The following is a 21,786-nucleotide window of genomic DNA, read 5'->3' as shown; positions in this document are numbered from 1 at the left end:
AATACCTGGGAGATCAGGGCTGTCAGCCTAGGATGAGGGGACAGCGGCAGAGATGAGAATAAGGTCCTTAGCCATTGAAAAGTCTTTGGCTTTTGCTCTGATTGCTTGCAAAATAGGTGCGAATATAGGTGTGGCATGACTTGAGAAAGAAGGAAAGAGTCGGGCACCTTCTTCCCTCCTACTTGTCACTGTCCCAAATACAAAATCTCTACTAATTGTGTCTGCACAGAAATAGCAAACAAACCAAGTGAGGCTGTAGGAACCCTGAGCACTTGAAGTGGATAAAGGGCTGTGACGAGACAGAGGCAGGATGGTCTTAGTCATTGGAAGTCTTGTTTTTCAGAGGCTTTTCGGAATTTTACATAGCTCTTTGGCTTGTGAAAACCGAGCCCTTTCTTCTTGTATGTTAAGAGTGTTCTATTTTCTTGGCAAAGGCTCTGCTTTATTCTGATCAGTAGATTACTGCATTCAGTAAAAGCCTTCCCTGCTTCCTTAAAATTAACTACAATCTTTGAAATTGGAGATTGGAATTTTTCTTATCTAAAAAGTCCTGAAATATTCAAGACTTTGAATTGGATTGCATTTGTGCACTGGTGCTTTGCTGGATAGTCTTGCCTGCATAATACAGAAAAGAACTTTTCTTCCCTGGAAAACCCAACTTTCTTATAATGACGGTGTTTAACCACTGTTTTTTGTAACTACAGGTAACCTGTTTTTCCTTATGGTAAAGACGGCACCTGGCTGATGAGCAGCGTGGTGAGGCCACCGAGTGAGGCAGAGGCACAGACCTGGGACTCAGAGGATGATGACATGGCAGAAGGCGATTTAGGGTATGGCCTTGGAAGAAGGCCCGGCGGTATTTATGAAGTACAAGTTTCACATTTATTTACATCTAGAAAAAGGTCAGATGACAGGAACTTTAGCCCTCCCCCATTTCCAGGAAAGGGGGAAGAAAGAAGTGGTGCCATTTTTCAGTACTCCAGACATAAGAGCTTGCAAGATACGTACCCTGAAGGGTCCAGAATTCTCCATCACAGACGACAAAGTAACTCTGGTAAGATGCCTAGTGTCCTCTCCCTCCTTCTCCCCTGTGAATTTGATCAGTGCTTTCAACGCATGAAAATAGGCCGCCAGAGTGGATTTTTAGAAATTTATCTTTATTTACATTGTGGGATTGTAATTAATGTTTTTATTTCCAAGCATTGTCCAAACCGTGAAGTACACTAGTTATTCTGCATTAATACATATATGTTAGTGATCTCAGTAAATGATTACCTATCTTGCTTTTTTTATGGTGTAGTGATATACTTTACTCTTTTTATTTTTCTTATTCAACAAATATTTATTGGATACCTGTCAGGAGCCTAGGACAGCTCCAAGCTCTGGGAATAACATCAGTGAACAAAATAGTGAAAGCCCCTAATGTCATGGAGTTCACATTCTAGTAGAGGAGACAGAAAATAAACCTACCAATGAGCAGCTAAGTAACATCAGGCAGTGGTGAGTGAAGGCATAGTGAGTGATTGGAGGAGCTGGGTCACTGCCATTTTAGGCAAGAGTCAGGGGAGGCCTGTCTAAGGAGATGACATTTGGGCGCCGCAAGATGGGTGCTTATCTGGGGAAGGAGTGTTACCGGCAGAACATGTATGCTTCTGGTTATTTTAAGGATATCATGAAATTTTCAAATATTATCACAACAAAATTATTTTAAATTTGTCATTTAAATAAGTTATGCCATACATTAAGAATGAAATTCAGAATCCTATTATGATAGAATGACACAACTCCAAAATGATTGGGAGCCCGTGGATGAGACCATGCCTCCTCTGTGGCATAGCTCTTGTGTGGCTGAATTGTTAGTAACGCACATTGTAAAACTTCTCCACCAAAGCAGAACAAACACAAATTGGAACAACACAAAAATAATTTAAGAAACACGTTTCAGATTTACAAATGTTATGTTGCAGCTGAGATCTATCCCCATCCCTCAAAATCCTTCTTGAAATTAGGATGGGATTATTGATTATATATTTTTCTTTCAGTTCTTTATCATGCATAGAGAATAGATACTGTTTTGCAAGAAAGATGTTGAAAACTGAATATGATGCTAAGATGCCTTTGTAAAAACATGAGGAAACCGCTGGGATAGAAACAAGATGTAATAGTAATAGTATGAGTTCCTGTTTTGTTGGGTTATGGACTTTTGTCTTTCTGTCAAAGTTGACCTGATCCTAGGTAAGAATATTGTGTTGGTTTTCTTTTGTTAATAGGCAGTTTCCAAATTACCAGAAATTTAATGATTTAAAACAACACAAATTTATGGTCTTACAGTTCTGTAGGTCAAAAGTCCAAAATAGATTTCACTGGGCTAAAATTAATGTGTCAAAAAGGCTGCATTCCTTCTGTGGGCTCTAGGAGAGAATCCATTCCCTTGCCTTTTCCAGCTTCCAGATGCCACCTGTATTCCTTGGCCCATGGTCCCCATTCCTCCATCTTCAAAGCCAGCAATGGCTAGTCGAGTCTTTCTTATTCTCCATTACTCTGACACTGACTCTCCTGCCTTCCTTTTTCATTTATAAGGACCCTTGTGACTACATTGGGTCATCCAGGATAATCTCCCATCTCCAAATACTTAATTTAATCACATCCGCAAAGTCCCTTTTGCCATGAATTCACAGGTTATGAGGATTAAGGTATGGGTATCTTTGGGGGCCATTATTCTGCCTACCACAAGTATTAATAAAATAGAACTTGTCATTGTCAACCCAATGTCACATTTGAACCTCTTTGGAAGAGTATATCAATGATTTAAGTTTTCCCTTGGATACTGTTATGTTAATGAAAGTTCAGAATAATGAAGAAAAAAACTGTTTTGAGAAAATTTTAATATCCCTCAAAATATTCTTTCTAAACTATTTTTTTCTTTTACTTCTTTTCTCCTTGCTTTTGGTTACCACTTTAATGCTTTTCTATTGCCAGTGGGATCAAATGAAAATGAAGCTTCTTGAAAGCCCAGTTTAATGTTTCAATTGATCACATTAAGGATAGAAAAAACTGAAGTTACTAAAGACTTCTAGTCATTCTCTTTGGAAAGAAATTAAATTCAGGTTATTTCTTAGCTATTCATATTGCTGTATTGATCGAACTTAAACCAAACACCAAAATTTATTTCACTCTCAACATTCATATTTTTTTATATTGTGTGTGGACAAAAAAAGGGCCACATATAAATCTGACAAGCTCAAGGGAGGCCTGCATGGTGGACCTTACAAACTCAGAGACCAAAAGTAACCACACAGGATGGTCTGAACATAAAAATTCCTAACTGAAAGTGGTTCACATCCTAGACCTGTAGCTTCCTAGACCTGTAGCTTCCTTGACAAAGGTCAGTCTTTATTTACCCTAGGTGAGCCTATCTTTTTACATCTAAGATAACAAACCTTTGAAATGTCAGAGCAATATCCTATTCCAGACCGCTGGGGGCACAACCGCCAGCACCAGAGCATAGACCACAGAACTTTCATTGTTGCCTTGTTCCCCGCCTAACCACCTATAAATGTTAATTATCTTGTACCCACCAATGTAAAAGAAGCATGTATCTCTCCATCTTACTTTTTATTTAATCCCAGGGATTTCCCTGCTTTGCTCTCTCCCATCCCCTTAACCTACCACCAATGGATTTCGGTAATCCTCCTCAAGTCTCCTCCTTTTATTTTAATGTATAAAATAAGCTGCAAAATTCTGCCATTCTCCAGAGCATTTTCTCCATTGAGATTTTGCTTCCTGGCAATTGTCGGTTTGGCTCAAATAAACTCATAAACATTCTCTGCAGGTTTAGATGTTTCTTATGTCGACATGTGTTTGTATGTAGTAACTAACCAATTTGTTATTTTAGAGTCCTTTTTATTCAAAAGTGTGTGTCTTTTCAATTGTGAAATGTTTTAAGGCAGCTATTTTTATCATTATCTGATTTATTATAATTCTTTTCTCTTTGCAATGAATCCTGTACTTGATATTTTATAAACAAATGTCCTATATTTAACTAGTTAAAATGTTTTTTTCCTCTAATAGATTCTAATTCCGAATTGTCAAATGTAGAATTAAAGCAGCGTCTTGATGAAACATTAGAGGTAGGTACTCTGGCTTATATAAAAATTCTCATGTGAATAAAATCTACTGATAAGAGATTTTGTTTAAGTAGTACTAAAATTGGATGGAAGACAGATGTTGGCTTTCCAGATATTTTTGATGAGCCACAGTATAAAACTCATACCTTTCAACTGGCCTCTTCAGTTTATCTTCCTCATTTCTCAGAAAGGCTTTTAAAAGCCCTCCAGTTCTCCTTTCGCCCCTAATCTTCTACTACTACTTTAATCTCCCGGAGAAAATAGTTATTTCCTTCCATCTGTCTTCCCTGTGTGTGGCTTGAAATAACCTCTCTGAAGTTAGAAGATCAGAAAGTATCCCAAGTGGTCTGAGGAGGCCACCCAGCCTGCTGGGAGTAGGCATTTCTGTGAGGGCTGCCTATCCTGTGGGAAACAGGAAGCGCATTCTAATGTGTGTTTGTGACTCTTGTGAAAGCTGAAGTTTTAGTTTCCTAGGACTGCTGTAACAAAGTACTGCATACTAGAGATTTAAAACAACAGAGATTTAGTCTCTCAGTTCTGGAGGCTAGAAGTCCAAAATCAAGGTGTCGATTGCCCATATTCCTTCTGAGAGGTCTAGAGCAGAACCCTTCTTTGCCTCTTCCTAGCTTCCGGTGGTTGCCCCAACAGTCTTTGGCATTCCTTAGCTTGTAACTGCATCACTCCAGTCTGTTGTCACATGGCCTTCTCTAGTGTGTGTCCAAGTTTTTCTCGTCTTATAAGGACACCAGTCATTGGATTGGGGCTTACCCTAATCCATTCTGACCTCATTTTAACTTGATTATATCCACAAAGACCCTATTTCCAAATAGGGCCACATTCACAATACCAGGAGTTAAGACTTGAACACTTCTTTTGGGGAGGACACAGTTTACCCCTTAATAGCTACTGTAGTAGCTGTGTGAATGATCATGTGCTTATTTTATGTGGCCTAAAGATTTTTTTTTTTTTTTTTTTCAGATTCTTAGCTGTGTGGCCTAGATGGGTAAAAACTAAAGATTTGGGCTTTGAGTTAAAATTGGCACCTGATAATGAGGCTCTAGATTTTGGTCTGTCTGGTCCATTGTTAAAGCCTGAGGAATTTCCATCTTCATTTATAAGGTCACAGTGCTTTGAGTCAAAGTGCACGTTAAGCTTAAATGTAGACTACCTAAACTGTTCATTTTGGGTTGCATATCTTGCAGATAGGAAGACGAATTTTATTTCTCTTCTCAGGAGGTAGAAATTTTAAAAACTGAACTTGAGGCATCTCAAAGACAACTTGAAGGCAAAGAGGAAGCACTGAAAATTCTTCAAAGCATGGTAAGAAGTTATTTTTAAACTTTCATCATTTTCACAGTATACTAACTAGGTGCTGTGGTTTTAGCTTTTAAAACAAAAGCAGCAGTGCTTAATATAATTTTTTTTGAGGTCTAGATTTTTTAAACAATTTTATTGATGTATAATTTACATGTCATGAATTTCACACATTTTAAGCATACAATTCATTCTTACTACACTATCACCACAATCTAATTTTTGCACACTTTTAGCACCCCCAAAAGGAACCTTGGACACATTAGACTCTCCATTCCCATCTCCAATCCCAGACAATCATTAATCTATTTTCTTGTAGATTTGCCTTTTGTATTTCATATAAATAGAATCATACATTATGTGTCCGGATTCTTTCTTATCTGGATTCTTTCAGTCAGCATGGTTTTGAGGTTCATGAATGGTGTAGTATGTGTATTTTTTTCCTTTTTATTGTCAAATAATATTCCATTGTATAGGTATGGCACATTTTGTATATACATTCACTGGTTGACGGGCACTTTTTGGTTATTATGAATACTACTACTATGAATGTTTGTGTACAAATCTTTGTGTGGAAAATTCTTTCATTTATTCTCATATATATTGAGGAAGAGCCAAACCAAGATTTTCTGACTTTTGAACTATCAAACACTCCACAAAGAGGTGGTCTCTGTGGAAATTCTCATCTCGAATTTTCTGTTGTCTTAAAATAAAAACGTGAACATCATGCATGTAAGAATGATTAGAAATTTAATTTATACTGATATTTTTTCCCTTAGGCAATATTTGGCAAAGCCACAAGTCATACCCAGGCAGTTCTTCAAAAAACTGTGGAACAAAAGAGATCCTTGGAGAAGGTATGTGTTTTTAGCGTAGACTTGTTCAATCTAATAAGCTTTCAAATAAAATTTCCTTAAAAGTCACCATGCTAATGGATATGTGATTTATGTATACACTCTGCTGGGTGTGCTTCAACTTTATATGGTCCCTCCCTTTTTGGAGTTTATAATCCAAAACAGATTGTCAAACGTGTAAAGAATTAAGGTTTCTTTTATTTTCTATTTTAAGGTAGTAGAAGGCCTGCCAAATTGATGCTTCCTATTTTTCTTCTTTTTCTTTTTCTCTGCTTGCAGAGCCTGCCTCTTTCTGACCACCTCATCTTCACTAGAAAAGCATTTAGGAATCACTTTCAGAGTTTGTTCCTGTGCCTGTTGTACCCTCCCTTGATGGGACTGCCCTGGGCTCAGACCTCCAGGAGTATATTTTGCTCGTGGAGTCTGCGTGGGCTGGGGGCAGGGATGATGAGAAATCTAGGTTCAGATCCCAAATTTTTAAGCTAAACAATTTGAAATTTCTCCTATAGTAAGCAAGCTTTGGCAAAGCTCTTTTGACCGCTAACAATACATGTTATATGTATTTACAAATGTGATAAAACTCTTTTCGAGTAATAGTTTTTTTCTCTTTAATGTATTTCTGTGAAATGATTAAATGATGTATTTCAGCTATTCACAATGTCCTGAAGTGATTTACTTGTAAAATTTTCCATGGAAGTACTATTTTCTTTCTATAGGAAATAAATGCCTTGCAGTGGGAAATAGAATTTGATCATAATAGATTTAAAAATATAGAAGAATCTTGGACCCAAAAATATGACAGGTTTGTATATTATTATTCCATAGTTTTTCCTTGGAAATCTTTAAAGTGCATGTAATTCAAATGTAGTTTAGGTTTTCTTCTTCTTTGAGCTAACTGTAAATATAAATTATTGCTTATCCACCTGGCCAGCTCCATATTTTTCTGTTAGTGTTTTCTTTAAAAAAAAAAAAATATATATATATAGTACAAACTGTATTTTCAAATACAGTGTAAGAGCCATGTTTTCCAAGTTATTTTAGCACTGGCACTATTTTTTTCAAACAAAATCTTTTGAGCAGCTCTTTTATTGGAGTGAATTTAATATATTTAAATTACAACATACACTTTTTATAAGGTCAGGCATTGAGGAATTGATTCGATATCTGGGGTTATAGATGGCTTTAGTATCTAATCTTTTATTATTTAACTTTTGAGATAACTTAAGATTTATAGAAAACTTATACGAACAGTACAAATAATTCTTGTGTATCTTTCACCAAGATTCTCCAAATTTGAAGTCTTTACCATATTTGCTTTATTATTCTTTCTTTCTTTCTCTTTGTAGTTAAATATGTAGATATAGACATAATGTTTTTCTGAACCATGAGTAAGTTGCATATATAAGGCCCCATTACTAGAACTACTTCGGTTTCTATTTTTTCAAGGGGTATTCTCTTTTAAAACTGCAGCATAATTGTAAAAACCAATACTAATTTTTTAATCTATAGATCTTAGATTTGCCAATTATCCTAATAATGCCCTTATAGCAAAGAGAGAAAAAAAATTTCCCGTGTTCCAGGATCCAATACAGAATCACATGTTGCATTTGGTTATCATGTCTAAACTTTAGTCTCCTTTAATCTAAAACAATTCTTCAGTGTTTGTCTTTTATAAACTTTACCTTTTTTGAGGATAGACCAGTTATTTTATAGAATATCCCACAATGGGGATGTCTGATGTTTCTGGATTAAATTCGGGTTATGCGTTTTTGGCAGGATTACTACTAAGCAATGTTATATTCTTTGTGCATCATATAAGGATGCACGTGATGTTGGTTTGTCCCATTTCTAGGCTGTGATCTCGATCATTTAGTGTAGGTGTGGTATCTGCCCTCATTCTCCATGGTAGTCACAATTCTTCCCCTTGTAATTAATAAGCATCTTGTGGGGGAGATACTTTGAAATTATGTAAATATACTGTTACTCATCAGACTTTCACCCACCAGTTTTTACATCCACTGGTTATTCTGCCTGAAGCAATTATTACTGTGATGTCTGCCAAATGGCAATTTTTGAATTGTTATTCTTTCGACATTTATTTATTGGCATCTTACTGTAAGAAATTTTCTCATTGTTTATACAAATATGGACTCATGGATTCTTGTATTATGCAAGGAGTTAAAAGGGATTACTAACATAATTTCTTTCGATGCTTAAAATTTTCCAACTTCAGGGGGCCTGAAGAAATGGCTCCTCTGATGACAACACACCCAACAGGAATCCGGGGTCATTGTGACAAGGGGTACCAAACCTGTGGCCTTCTTATGAACAAACAACCTACATGTGTTCACCGCTGCCCCACTCCGCACTTCCCCATGGCTGCCGGGCAGGACCAATGGCCCAAGGCTTTGAAGGCCTCAGTATTGGAGGCAGAAACCCTGGGAGTGGGCAGTCCTCCTGCAGGAGCTGAGCTGTAGCATTGTGGCTGAGAAGGGGCCACGTGGGAGTCATTAGCATGAAAACAGGTCTACATGGCGGGAGGCAAAAGTTAAAAAAAATTTTTTTTCCAACTTTGGTCAATGGCAACTCCTTGAAACTGGCTTTAGTGGCCTTTTGACACCTTCCTATCATTCCTCGAGCGCTTTCTTGCTTTCTGGTACAAGATATTATAGGCTAGTATACCCACAATATTAGGCATTTCTTCAAGGAGCCCTGGATCCTTTCAGTGGGGAATGGTGTTTGGAAATCAAGATCTGAGTACTAGGTATGCTTATTGCTACTAGGGAGTCATTCCTAGAAGGTCCTCTCAGGGAACAACTGGAAAATACACATACCGACAAATACGTACACCTGTTTATCATATCGATCTGTTAAAAACCCGGAGTTGATATCCATACTTCCAATTTCAGGCTACCACCACAGGGTTCATTTTAGCCTTGCCTCTTTCCACATTTTTAACTCCCACAGTGAGAAACCTGGCTCCTATTACCCAATATATTTACTTATTTTTCCATTATAGTATATGCAGAGAGGGTAGCTTAAAAATTGCTATACGTACAATTTGCTATACGTACAATTTGCTATACATGTAAAATCAAACCTACTAATCAGAGTTTAATATTTGTTTATAGTTTTGTTTTTAGCCTGAGTGTATATGTTCAAAAATCATTTGGTTAGTTTCTTTTTTCTCTTTAGTATGGTTATGCTATTCATTTACGATAATTTACTTCTATTTGTGTTCTATTTTAGGATCTTTTCACCATCCTTGTTGATATATTTATCTTTGTAAAAGACTGACATGCTTCCAAAACTCAGAACTATTCAGAAAGATATATTCAGAGAAGTGTCATTCGCATCCCACGCCCTCTCTATTACTACCTTCTGCCATCCTTCCTTCCTCTCACTGTCCGCAGATAACCAATCTTGTTTTCTGATTTGTCCTTCCTGTGTTTCTCTTTGCATGAATGGGTAGATATATATATATGTTTTCTTATTTCCCATTCTTTCTTACACAAAGGGTAGTTTACATACTCTTTTGCACTGATTTTTCCATTTAATAACATATCTTAGAAATCACTCCATTGTGTGGATGTGCCATAGTGTACTCGACTGTTCTCCTATACATAGGCACTGAGCTTGATTCCAGTATTTTGTGATGATAAACAATGCTATAATGAATAACCTTGACATATATACTTTTGTGTTGTTGGAGATGTATTTTCAGGGTATGTTCTTAGAAGTAGAATTGTTGGGTCAGAAGGTAAATGCATACGTAGATTATTAGATGTTGCCAAATTCCTCTCTATAAGGCTTGTATCACTTTGCATTCCTATCAGCAGCACATGTGAGACTGCCTGTTTCCCCACAGCCTCATCAAGAGAATATATCACGTTTTAATTTTTTGGTAGTTTTGTTTACCTAATTTGGTTTTTTATCTTTTTTTGTATTTTTATTTTGACTGAACAGAACCCTGAAAATTCTGATTTACATACACAGATTTACACTTAGTTGAGAGACTGTCTTTTAGGATACTCTTCAATTAAGCAGAGCTGGCACAAGAGGCTTTATTATGTCTGCACAAAAATAGTTAACCAGATAGCAAAGTTAATGAATTTGACTGAGTTGGCTTTTAGAAAAATTAGTTTATGAAGTAATCTAAGTAATTTATAAAGAATTTAAGTGGATCTAATAAAACGTTTGTAAGCATCTGAACAATTTCCTCATAAACTTAATAAGAATTCATTTGGAAATTCAGAGACCTAGTCTTAAGAAGAGGGCGCATTAACAAAGGTGGTTTATTCCTCAAGGGCTACACGCCTTGCTTGAGAACCTAATTTCATATTTTATTAATTTGTTAAGTAATTCATAGAAACAGAATGCATTAGATTTACATTTCATTTTTAATTGGGAAGCTTTAACTTCATGACCGCTGTTTTAATGATCTGAGGCCAATTTTAAGCACAGCATAGAACATTTTGCACAAACACTGCTACAGATGTCTTGACAGGTATTTTACTTAGTCATAAATTGACTAGATAATCTAGCTACTGGTTTTAATTACAAAAAAAATTGTTTAAGCCTTCGATGCTGGGCAATTTAGGTACTCTTGTAAGTAATTTCAAGTTTTAGGCAATAGATAAAGCTCCCTATGTATCTTTTATGCAAGTTTTTAAAGGTGGCCTAAGTCTGACATATAGTTGGTAGTCAAATGGTTATTAAGTTGAATTAAAACTTTAGTAAAGAAAATGAGTATTCAAAAGAGATGTGTTATATAATTCTGGTTCTGATTCTTTCTCAACTAAGTATACAGAAGGGTTTAGAGTATGTGCAAAATCTTACCATACTCCTTTAAATTGTTTTTATTTTGTGACACATAAATTCTAGACTGTTCTAAAGTAGGAAAAATTATATTTAGGTTTTTGTGCTCTAGTTATGGGATAGAAATATTCTCACTTAAGTATAAAGTACAAATGTTTAGTTATTGGAGGGTACTTTTTTCCAGGCTAAACTGTGAAAATGCAGTCCTCAAAGAAACTTTGAAACTAAAAACAGAAGAAATTAAAATGCTGAAGTCTGAAAATGCAAGTAAGAGTGGTATTTTGATGGTTCTTTAAAAATTCTTTATGTTAAAAGATTTGTTTATATAGTGTCTTATGTTAAGAACACATATCAGTAGAGACAAAGTGCTAGTATTTCAAAGTAATATATTTTAAAGATAATAGAAGAAATGCATCAATTTAGGATTTTTTAGTTTAAAAAAAATCTGAGGTAAAATTCACATAAAATTAACCATTTAAAAGTGAACAATTCATAACATCTACAATGTTGTACAACTATTTAGTTCCATAACATTTCCATCATTCCAAAATAAAACTTCATACCTTTTAAGCAATTTCTCCTCATTCCTCCTTTACTTTTTAGTTTTTATACTCAGTTTAAAACAAAGTCATAAAGCACCTGATGTTTGAGGAACTTGAGTAGATATATATTTTATTGGGATACGAGTAGGAAAAGTTTATAATTATATGATTATTCAACATTATTTTCTTTCAAAAAAGTGTCTTCTGTGACTTTATCACCAATACAATTATTCTTAATTTTTCAAGATATATGACTGATTAAGAACTTGAATTTTTTACATACACAACTGACACTTGAACAATGCAGGGGTTAGAGACACCAACCCGTGCTGTCAGTATAACTTTTTTCACATATAGAGCGTAACATCACCTGTGAAGAGTAAACCCAAGTTCCTGTTGGATGTGTTGTAAACAGAACAGCCATTCTTCAGGTGCCCTGCTCTGATCACACCCCAAAATCCATATATAACTTTTGACTCCCTCAAAACTTAGGTAGTCCCTCCATATCTGTGAGGGATTGGTTCTAGAACCCTCCATGGATACTAAAATATGCAGATGCTCAAATCCCCCACATAAAATGGAATGGAACAATGCAAACAGCCCTCCATATTTGCGGACTCCCAACTGCGTATTGAAAAGAGTATTTTGATCCAAGGTTGGTTGAATCCACCGATGCAAAATCTAGGGGCAAGGAGGGCCAACTGTATTTATTGAAAAAAGTCCACGTATAAGTGAACCTATACAGTTCAAAGGGTCAGTTGTATGTGTGTGTACACATAGACAAAAACACACACTTCCCTTATATGATGAATCACCTTATGGCAAAAGTTAATGAAAGTATTAAAGTTATTTAAGATTAAGGTGGTACCAACTTTTTATAAAATTCTGAGATGTCGATTCTCCCTTCTGAGCAGAAACTATTTTAAATTGGTAGCTTGAAGGGGGCAAAATAAGCTCTAAGTCAGGTCATGGGCCCAAGAGAGGCACTTTTCATAGTGTAGTTCAGGGGTTCTCAACCCTGGGCCACAGAATGGTAGTAGTCCATGGCCTGTTAGGAACTGGGCTGGGCTGCATAGCAGGTGAGCAGTGGGTGAGTGAAGCTTCATCTGTATTTGTAGCCACTCTCCAGCACTAGCATCACCACCTCAGCTCCACCTCAGTTCATCAGGCATTAGATTCTGATAGGAGCATCGGTCCCTGGTGCCAAAAAGGTTGAGGACCACTGGTAGTTGTGGCAACGCACCTGAGTGAGAACTGCACACAGATGGTGCTTCTCAGTACCGGTGATTTGAGCAGATGGAGATTTTTCCTGTATTAGGTTAGTTCTCAGGACAGAAGCTGCTCAGAATCACAACCCCTCCCCTTCCTCCTTACCATTCCACCCTGCAACAAGAGGGAGAATGTTACTGTTTTCTGCACTCTCTAGTAGATAGTGGGACCCCTCTTGTTCTAAATGGTTTCAGATCTGCTTGTGAAAACTCTCAACAGAAAAATCTGATGGTTTGTATACTTGGTACTTTTGATATAATACATGAAATCTCATCACTGGTTGTCTTACTACCCACAAGTTCTCTGAACAATTTGTCTTTGTATGTTTTCTCTTTGAAAATCATATAAATTTTCCAAGAGAAAATGAAGACCAGACTTTGGTTGCAAAGTTACTTCCACATTAGAAACAATAACATTTTATCTAGTGTTAGATATGTACTTAATACCCACTATTCTATCAGATTTTCTGGGTGGGGCCAGATTTTGTGGGCGATGCCTGTTGTACATATGTGCTTGTAAGAAATGAGTATATGATATTGGTGTAACAAGATTACCTGAGGCCAGAGTTAGCCCCATAACTAACACTTATATGGCCCTTCCTAGGTTTGAATCAACAGTATTTGGAGGTGCTTGCTATGCTTGATATCAAACAGCAGAAGATGGTTCAGGAAAATGTACGCCAAGACAAAAGTGGCTTTACAGAGGTTTCAGGTCTTGAGGTAGGTGAGCAGGTATGAAAGCTGAGCAGGAGGAAAATTTTCGACTTTCGTTTTCTTTCTGCCATTATTGTTTGCTTACATGTTCTAGGGTGGCACCATATTTAACAATTTGGGACTGAGTGAGAGAGGCCCATGGGTTTGCCGAGGTCAGTTCTTCAGTCTTGCTGGTACCATACCTATCATGCGTGAGATTCTTGGACATTAAGGGATGTGCTAGTCACTTACTGCCTTTTTTTTTTCAGTTTTAGCAGAAGCTGTGTTAATAGTTACATGATCATAGACTATTTTTAGGAGTGGATGGATGATTGTTTTTTTCATTGACATTAAAATTCATTCGTCATTTCTGAGTGTGCAACCCTCCCTGACAGGAGCTGGCAGTAGTGAATGCTGGGCAGCAAGGTCAAGTCCAGTCACAGAAGGTCCACATTGTAGATGTTAATATTTACTCTGTTAGGTCAGGTTCCTGCCAAGGACTCAACTATAGGAAACTGGTGCCAGGTTAAACACAAAAGCTGAGTGAAAAAAAAGGAAGGTAGAATTCCAGTACGTTTTTGTTCTAAGTAACAACATTCTTTCATTTGTATGTAATCACCACTTGGATCCTTTAAGCCTGGTCTCAGCTTTCCTGTTTTTGTTTTCCAGTTTCTTTGAATCAGATGCTTAAATAGAAATGTACATGGGAATGTGTGAGTGTGCCTGTGTTTGTATCTAGCTAATTAGTATGACACTGGGTAACAGGATAATGCTTTTGGATTTAAAGCTTGCAGTCCTTGGAGCCTGCCTTTGTCATGGTCCCAGAGGGAGCCCCTGTTCCTGTGCCAAAATGGCGGCATCTGCTCGGAAAATGCTTCTTCAGCTCAAACAAGAGGTATTGTATTATCAAAACAGTGAAAGCTTTGGTTTTGTTTCTCCAGCAATAGAATAAATGGAAGCATCTGCAATGATTAGCTTCATTTTAGCTGTCATTGGCTATGGAATTTATGCTTAATTTTATATAATAGCATTAACTTTAAAAATGGATTTTGTTTACATGGTTCCAGAATACCATTAGTACTGGCACGATATTGTAGCCACATAAAGTTGTTTGCCTAACATTATAATTAATATTTCCTAAATTCTATTTCATTTGTCTATACATGGCCCTAAAATTACTATATATTGGAGGAAAAGGTACACTTATGCTTAAAATTACTAGGATCTGCAACACCGATTAATGGGGAGATAAACATAAAGCTTATTAGAAAAGCAACAAAGTATAGCAGAAGGAACCTTTGTGCTAGCCAGACCTTGGTTTGAATCTTAGGTCTATCATTTTCTAGTTGTGTGGCTTTGGACATATATGTTAAATGGACGGTAATAACTAGTTTGGAAGGTTGCTGTAAGAAATAGAGGAAGTAGACATATGTTTAGCACAGTGCCATACACATGCCTGGCATTTAATCAAATGACAGCTGCCGTTATAATTAGGCTTTAATAACAAATACGGTACATGGACCATAATTTAAAAAATATTTTACCTTTACTGAATGTATGGAGTTTAAAGTCTTCAGAGTATATAGGAAACCTAACAGCTAAATATTAACAATTCACTAGGAAAAGCATTAGATTACATAGATCAGAGTCAGGGTCAACTATGGGAGATATCTGAAAGATGATATTCAAAATTATTTTCAGTAGTATCATCTAGAATGGCCCAAGGCAGTACTGAAATGCAGCCTTCAACAAAGTGGAGAAAGATGTATTAGGAAAAAAAAAGCATCCTCCCTTCTTTGTTGAGCAGAACAGGGTCTGTCTAGGATAATGAGGTCCAAGAGCTGTATTAAAAGGGAATTGACAGGCACCACAAGGGAAATTTCTGATAGTCTAGCTCAGAATGGGCAAGTACTAATTAGTTTAAGCAGATGCAAAAGACCAAAGAGACAGTAGACCCGTGCTAGGGAGGGAGACTGCATTTGCTAATCTGTTTAGGCAAGAATTATTCTGGTTTGGTCTCTGACACCTCTTGAACTTTCTTTCAAAATCAGCTGCAACTTTTGCAGAAGAGTAAAGAAGAAGCCTACATAATGGCAGATGCATTCAGAATTGCATTTGAGCAACAACTGATGAGGAAAAATGACCAAGCACTAAAATTGACACAAATGGATAAACTATGTAAAAAAGAAACAAAATGGATAAATTGGAAGCACCTTAAAGAGGATGGTAAATATGAATTATAATGGCAATAATCAGGTGTAATTTGTTGTTTTGAATTATAATCAAAGTTGTTTAAGCACATTTAATATGATGGAGAATATAATTGAAATTTTGCATATAGTTGTGATATATTTAAAAAATTAGTAACTATGGGGGAAAAAGGGGTCATTGGATGTTACATATGCAGATGAGCTATCGGGATCAACAAAACCATAAAACAAATCTTTTTTTAGTACTCTTCTATTTAATTTAAACAAGGCTATACTTAGTGGGAAAAGAAATAAGAGCACTAGATGGTTAAAGGGAAACTGCCACGAAGGAATACTGAAATGATCGTGAAACCCCATATTAAATTTATCTAATTAAACTTTATTGACACATGTGATTCTGGAAGAGACATTGAGGAATAGAGGAAATATCTTAAGTTGAACAAATTAATAAAATATTCTTATTTAAAAAAAACCAAAAGATTTAGGTTTAGGTTCACTAGCCTACCAAAAGTTCATAGCCACATTTGAGTACTGTTGTAAAAACAAAATATATAAAAATGGCATGAGAGTAAAATTACAGTTGAAGTAGGTAGTCCAATATAAACAAAGTAGCTCTTATTTTTTAGAAATTTTAGTTTCTCTAAAAGGTCAATTATGTTTTTACTTGGTATTATTCAGAATCCATATTGCTTCAATTTAAAATTTCAATTTGAAGCCATTTACCAATCAATAAAGATTAAAGGGAAGCTTATAAAAAGTCTAAATGTTTTAGTACTAAAATTCTGAAATGACTATTTCTAAATATTTTCTGTCAAAATCTATAATCTTAATTCCAATATCTCTCATTTTCAGATGAACTTCAGGAATAATAATCTTATAACATTAAAAATGAAACTTTTAATAGTAAATACCTATTTCATTTGAAAATTTTCTTTTCAAACAGTACATATTAGTAATAGTATATGGATCAAGTGTTGTGAATTTTAGCTTCATTAACTAAACTTTACTCATTCCTTGGCCAAAATGGTAAGTAGCTTATAAGAATAATAAAATAGAAGTAGTAAACAAGAACCATGAAAGTAGGTAAAAGCAGATTATAAAAGCTGTGTATTTAGTATTTATCAGGCGGAAAGAAGTTAGGGCGAAAACGAAATGTCTCTTAACTCTCGTTCGTAAAGGGGCATTCCACATTGTCCTGAAATTAACTTCTTAAAGTTTTCCTGACATGAGACTTAGAGGCTATTGAGCAAATATGATGGTTAAGTCCTCAATAGTCATTTATAGTACATACAAACTCAGTTATATGGCTGTTTTCTATAATAATCCCTTCATAAAAGCTGAAGGTACAGCTTTAATTCCAACTCAAAGTAGGTGATTTTGCCAGGGAAATAAGCTAACAGTCCACATATTTAGCCTTTTAGGAACTGGAGGAAAACAATCATCTAGTTCTACCATGGATAACAAATGTGTAGGGCATCTTCCTCAGGTACCTCTTCTCTCAGGCAGGCCCTTGATAGGAGCTAGGCTGCATAAATTTCAAAGGGATAGTCTTTGAGGAGAGCCTTGGTGTTGTGTTGCTAACTGAATGCAGATCCCTTTGGAAATCTATCTTGTTTTGATGGAAAGTAGGGAGAAGAGTGATGGGAGAAAGGAGAAGACACGGTTAAAGTAATTTTCTGAAATATTGTCATATTCTGTCACCTGCATAGAAGGACTCTCAATTATGCATGAAAGTTGGCCATAAGGACACTGCTATGTAGACAAAACTGGGTTTTTCTTAAGAGGTAGAATCATATTCATTTCAGCACTTGAGTATGTACTCACTTTATATCCCAGAATTCCTGCTTTTCTTAGCTAGTGACAAACCTCAGAACTTTTCCATAGAAAATATGATCTGAGGTAAAGCTCCCAATCTGCTTTCCGTTAAGGCACTGAGAGAGATTGGAAACAATTTAAAATTGATTCATCTCTGAAAAGCCTTTACGAATCCCTACAAGTTTCAGTAGCTCTTTGTGAGTTTCTTAGTGACAAGACTTTAATTCATTTAATAGTGTATTTCAATAATCTGAAGAGGTACAGGATGATTATTACAGGTTATTTTCATGGGTGTAGTTCACACTTAAGGTATCTACTTTTCTTCTTGATATGGCAGCTAAGTTCTGAGAGAAAGGTTATATTTCTTTTTTTCAGACTGAAAATAGAGACAGAGATTCATCCATTCACTCATCCAAGCTTCCCAATGTGTCGACTTGTCTGGCTTTTCACCTTTGTCACAGTTGCTCACCGGAGGTCAGGTGTTGAGGCTCAGTCACTGCGGTTTATCTGCTCTCAGTTTTCCATGAGACCATTCGCAGAACATTCCAAAAACATTACTGAAATTTTCTTCGTATAAATCTACAGATTTTGTACTTTCCACTATAAATTGTACCCTTTCTATGGAAGAACATTAGTGTACATATTTCAAGATATGGACTATTAAGCATTACGTCAGTACCTGGGCTAGGTGCTTTCACAACTGCTTTTTTCTTTCTTTTTTGGTGGCAAAATATAAAGTTACCAATTTAACTGCTTTTAAGAAAAAGTAAATACATTCATATTGTTGTATAACCATCACCACCATCCATCTCCAGAACATTTTCATCTTCCCAATTAGAAACTGTACCCATTTAACCCTTGACGGCCCACCTCTATTATTCAATGGTACGGCAACCCTGAATTATTCTTATTCTAGAGGTGAGGAAATGAAGCTCAGAGAACTTGTCCAAGGCCATGCAGTTAGTAAGTGGCTAAATGAGGATTCAAGACCGGGTCTTTCTGGCTCTAAAGTAGAGTTTGCATGGTTCAGAGGCTGCCTGTGGCCTGCAGGGTGTTCTCAACTAATGTGGGTTAGTTGCTGACATTTAAAACTGGGAGATGTCACATACAAATCTGGACTGCTGGCTCCTCCGGAAGACTTAGATATCTGGGAGCATGGGCTGCATTCTCTCTCAAGGGGCAGCCATCGTTGGGAGCTGAGGAACTGATGATGCCAGAGTTGAAGGATACTGCTCTGGATTCTCTGTAGTGCTCTCCAGCATTTGCCATGCTGGCTCTAACAGTTGTGCTCTGCCCACTACACTGTGCTATATGACTCACTAGTGCTAGAGGTCTTCTGATTGATTTAGGAATGAATTAGCTTTGGTTCATACTTACCTCTTTTCATGGAAGTACTACAATAGTGAGTGTCTTATGTCTCAGCTATATTTTCATGTTTAATTTTAGGATTACTATCACAAAGGACTAAGAAGACCTTAGGGCAGAAACTGTTGAGTATGTTTCCTTCAGAAAACAGTTTTAAGAGGACTGAAGACCAAGCTAATCCTCAGGAAGTCTTTAAGATGCTGATAGATTTGGTTAGTATCTTTGCTTTCTTGTTAGAAGTTGTGGTTAAGCTAATCTTTTTGTTTCTTATTAAACTCATTATCACTCTACATTTGTCTTTTACGCCCTCTTCCCAGCTGAGTTCCTCCAGTTATAATCTTCATCTAATTAACTTCTGCATGGTCTTCTCACTTCTCCTAACCATGTTCTTCCTGTGTAAGTTTAAAGCTCCACCTCTGAGAAGAGGGGGCTCCCTGTAATTAACTTCAGGTATCTCTGTCATCTGCATTTATATGTACAGTACATGTCAAAACTTTCTCTTTATTCAGGAATTTTTTAAGTATTCAAGGTCCTTCTTCCTCTAACATTATATCCTTTAGTCATTACAAGCCTGAAATCGGTCTTGTTATTCCCATTTCACAGATGACTAAATTAAGAGACTCATCATATAAATGTATCTATAGAAGAGTGTTAAATTATTTGCATATAAATATACAAAAACAATTTTATGTAAGTAATTCCATTCTTTTACAAACCGAAGTACATGTTGATTTTATATATGTATATACATACAACATGTATATATTTTTCCCCTCTTCGGATGACAACAAAATTTCAACAGAATGCTTTCTGTTCTTCCTTTAAAAAAAAAATCCGCAATAACATGTAGCATAATGCTTGGGAATCAGTGGACACCTAATTAATTTATTCACATTGACTGATTTGACAGACTGAATATTGAACATTTTGATAAAATACTTCTGACTATAGCTATCTTTATATTCTGTGATTTTCTGACTGTTATATTTTTAATTTCTGTGCATGCAGTTGAATGATAAAGAAGAAGCTTTGGCTCATCAAAGGAAAGTTAGTTACATGCTTGCTCGGGCATTGGAAGACAAAGACTCAGGCTCAAAAGAGAATAAAGAAAAAAATCCCTCGAAAAACAATTTTCTATTAAAAAATCCCTGGCAGAAAACTTCAAAATTCTCTGATCTGCACGATCCTGCACATTCAAGTGTTAATTCTGTGGGCTGCATTTGTTCAATCCATCACCTTCATACAGATCAAAACTACACAAGAACTCTGAAAAGATCCCATTCTTTGCCATCAAATATCATGTTTTGAAGACAAACCAGTTGAAATTTGAACTGAGAGCTGTTTATATCGAGACTTTGAAAAAGGATTGTGTAAACATTGCTACATCTTCAGAAGTTGTATGTTTTCTGGGTCTTTCTAAATTTTAGGAGACAGCTAAAATACTCAAATGTTTTCTATAAGAAATTTATTACTATTCTGTGTTGATATATTTTATTTATAAATTACGTTAGTATATTTTATGAAATTTTCAGTATTTACCAACATCTTAAAAACAAAAAAAGTGTTTTTTGAGAAAAACAATTATTTAATTATTTAGATTGACTATAGGAACCTCTGGCTCAGGCAACAATATAATGTAAATTAATGCCCTAAGAAACAACAATGCCTAGGAGTGACTGAATGTTAATTTTGAAATACATTTATTTTGTTTTTATTTTTATATTGTGTTTTTAGGATTTTTCATTTGTCATATAAAATTTAAAAATAATTTCCTTAACCTTAATAAAAAGTTATTCTGCTGGGACTTTGGCATAAATATATTCAAAGTCATAGCTAGTTATTGCATAGCTTCTTTCTTTTGTTGGGAGTAGTGACATTTTGTAGCCATATCTACACAGAATTCTAGTACTCAAACCAGCAGGGCAATGGAATAGGATAAAAACCATACACAGATCTAATATATATAATAATTTCATAAAAAAATAAAAGGAAAAGGATCTGGGGTTACCTAACAATACCAAAATTGGAAGTGCAAAAAAAAAAAAAAAAAAGTATACATTTGAGACCCTGTATTCAATTTCTTTTTAGTATATACTCAGAAGTGAAATTATTGAATCATATGGTAATTACATTTTTAATTACTTAAGGAAACATCATAGTTTTCCATAGCAGCTGCACCATTTTATCTTCCCACCAACAGTTTACAAGGTTCTGTTTCTCTACTTCCTCACCAACACTTATTTACTGTTTCTTTTTCATATGTTTAGTAGCCATCCTAAGAGGTATGCAGTGATATCTCATTGTGGTTTTGACTTACATTTCCCTAGTGATTAGTGATATACAGTATCTTTTTCATATATTTGCCATTTCTATGTCATCTTTGGTGAAATGTCTATTCAAGGCCTTTGCCAGTTTTTAATCAGATTATTACTTTTTATTGCTGAGCTATGAGATTTCTTTATATTCTGGATATTAACTCCCTTTCTCATATATGATTTGTAAATATTCTTTCTCATTCCACAGGTTGCCTTTTCACTCTGTTATGTCCTTTGATGCATACAAGTATTGTAGTTCTAGTCCAATTTGTCTATTTTTTACTTTTGTTGCCTGTGCTTTCGAGGTCATATCAGGAATTCCCTGTCAAATATAATGTCATGAAGGTTTTGCCCCATGTTTTCTTCTGAGTTTTTATAGTTTTAGGCCTTATGTTTAGGTGTTTGATCCATTTTGACTTCGTTTTTGAATATGGTATAAGGTAAGGGGATTTTTCATTCTTAAGA

At 35.7% G+C, this 21,786-nt stretch overlaps 1 protein-coding gene and 2 non-coding genes across 5 annotated transcripts in view; 2 read left to right on the top strand and 1 right to left on the bottom strand.

The window, feature by feature from the left end:
• CCDC125 (coiled-coil domain containing 125) overlaps positions 1–21,057 on the top strand; it is a 26,953-nt gene extending 5,896 nt beyond the window's left edge. For all 3 annotated transcript variants that reach the window (XM_006913110.3, XM_025047727.1, XM_025047728.1), the window contains exons 2-12: positions 705–1,054; positions 4,072–4,130; positions 5,361–5,447; positions 6,221–6,298; positions 7,012–7,097; positions 11,298–11,380; positions 13,528–13,643; positions 14,404–14,511; positions 15,668–15,842; positions 19,088–19,218; positions 20,015–21,057. In XM_006913110.3, the coding sequence (XP_006913172.1) occupies positions 745–1,054; positions 4,072–4,130; positions 5,361–5,447; positions 6,221–6,298; positions 7,012–7,097; positions 11,298–11,380; positions 13,528–13,643; positions 14,404–14,511; positions 15,668–15,842; positions 19,088–19,218; positions 20,015–20,314 (1,533 nt within the window). In that variant the 5' untranslated portion in view covers positions 705–744 and the 3' untranslated portion in view covers positions 20,315–21,057. The remainder of the gene's footprint in view (positions 1–704; positions 1,055–4,071; positions 4,131–5,360; positions 5,448–6,220; positions 6,299–7,011; positions 7,098–11,297; positions 11,381–13,527; positions 13,644–14,403; positions 14,512–15,667; positions 15,843–19,087; positions 19,219–20,014) is intronic.
• On the top strand, positions 8,511–8,640 carry LOC112480666. Its single transcript, XR_003046750.1, has one exon. It is a non-coding gene; the product is annotated as a small nucleolar RNA SNORA11 (small nucleolar RNA).
• On the bottom strand, positions 12,005–12,109 carry LOC112480668. The gene has a single exon (XR_003046752.1). It is a non-coding gene; the product is annotated as a small nucleolar RNA SNORA11 (small nucleolar RNA).
• Positions 21,058–21,786: the final 729 nt, after the last annotated feature.

This window comes from Pteropus alecto, unplaced genomic scaffold (genome assembly GCF_000325575.1).
Source record: "Pteropus alecto unplaced genomic scaffold, ASM32557v1 scaffold20, whole genome shotgun sequence".
Classification (NCBI taxonomy): Eukaryota; Metazoa; Chordata; class Mammalia; order Chiroptera; family Pteropodidae; genus Pteropus; species Pteropus alecto.
This window is presented reverse-complemented; position numbering and strand designations above follow the sequence as displayed.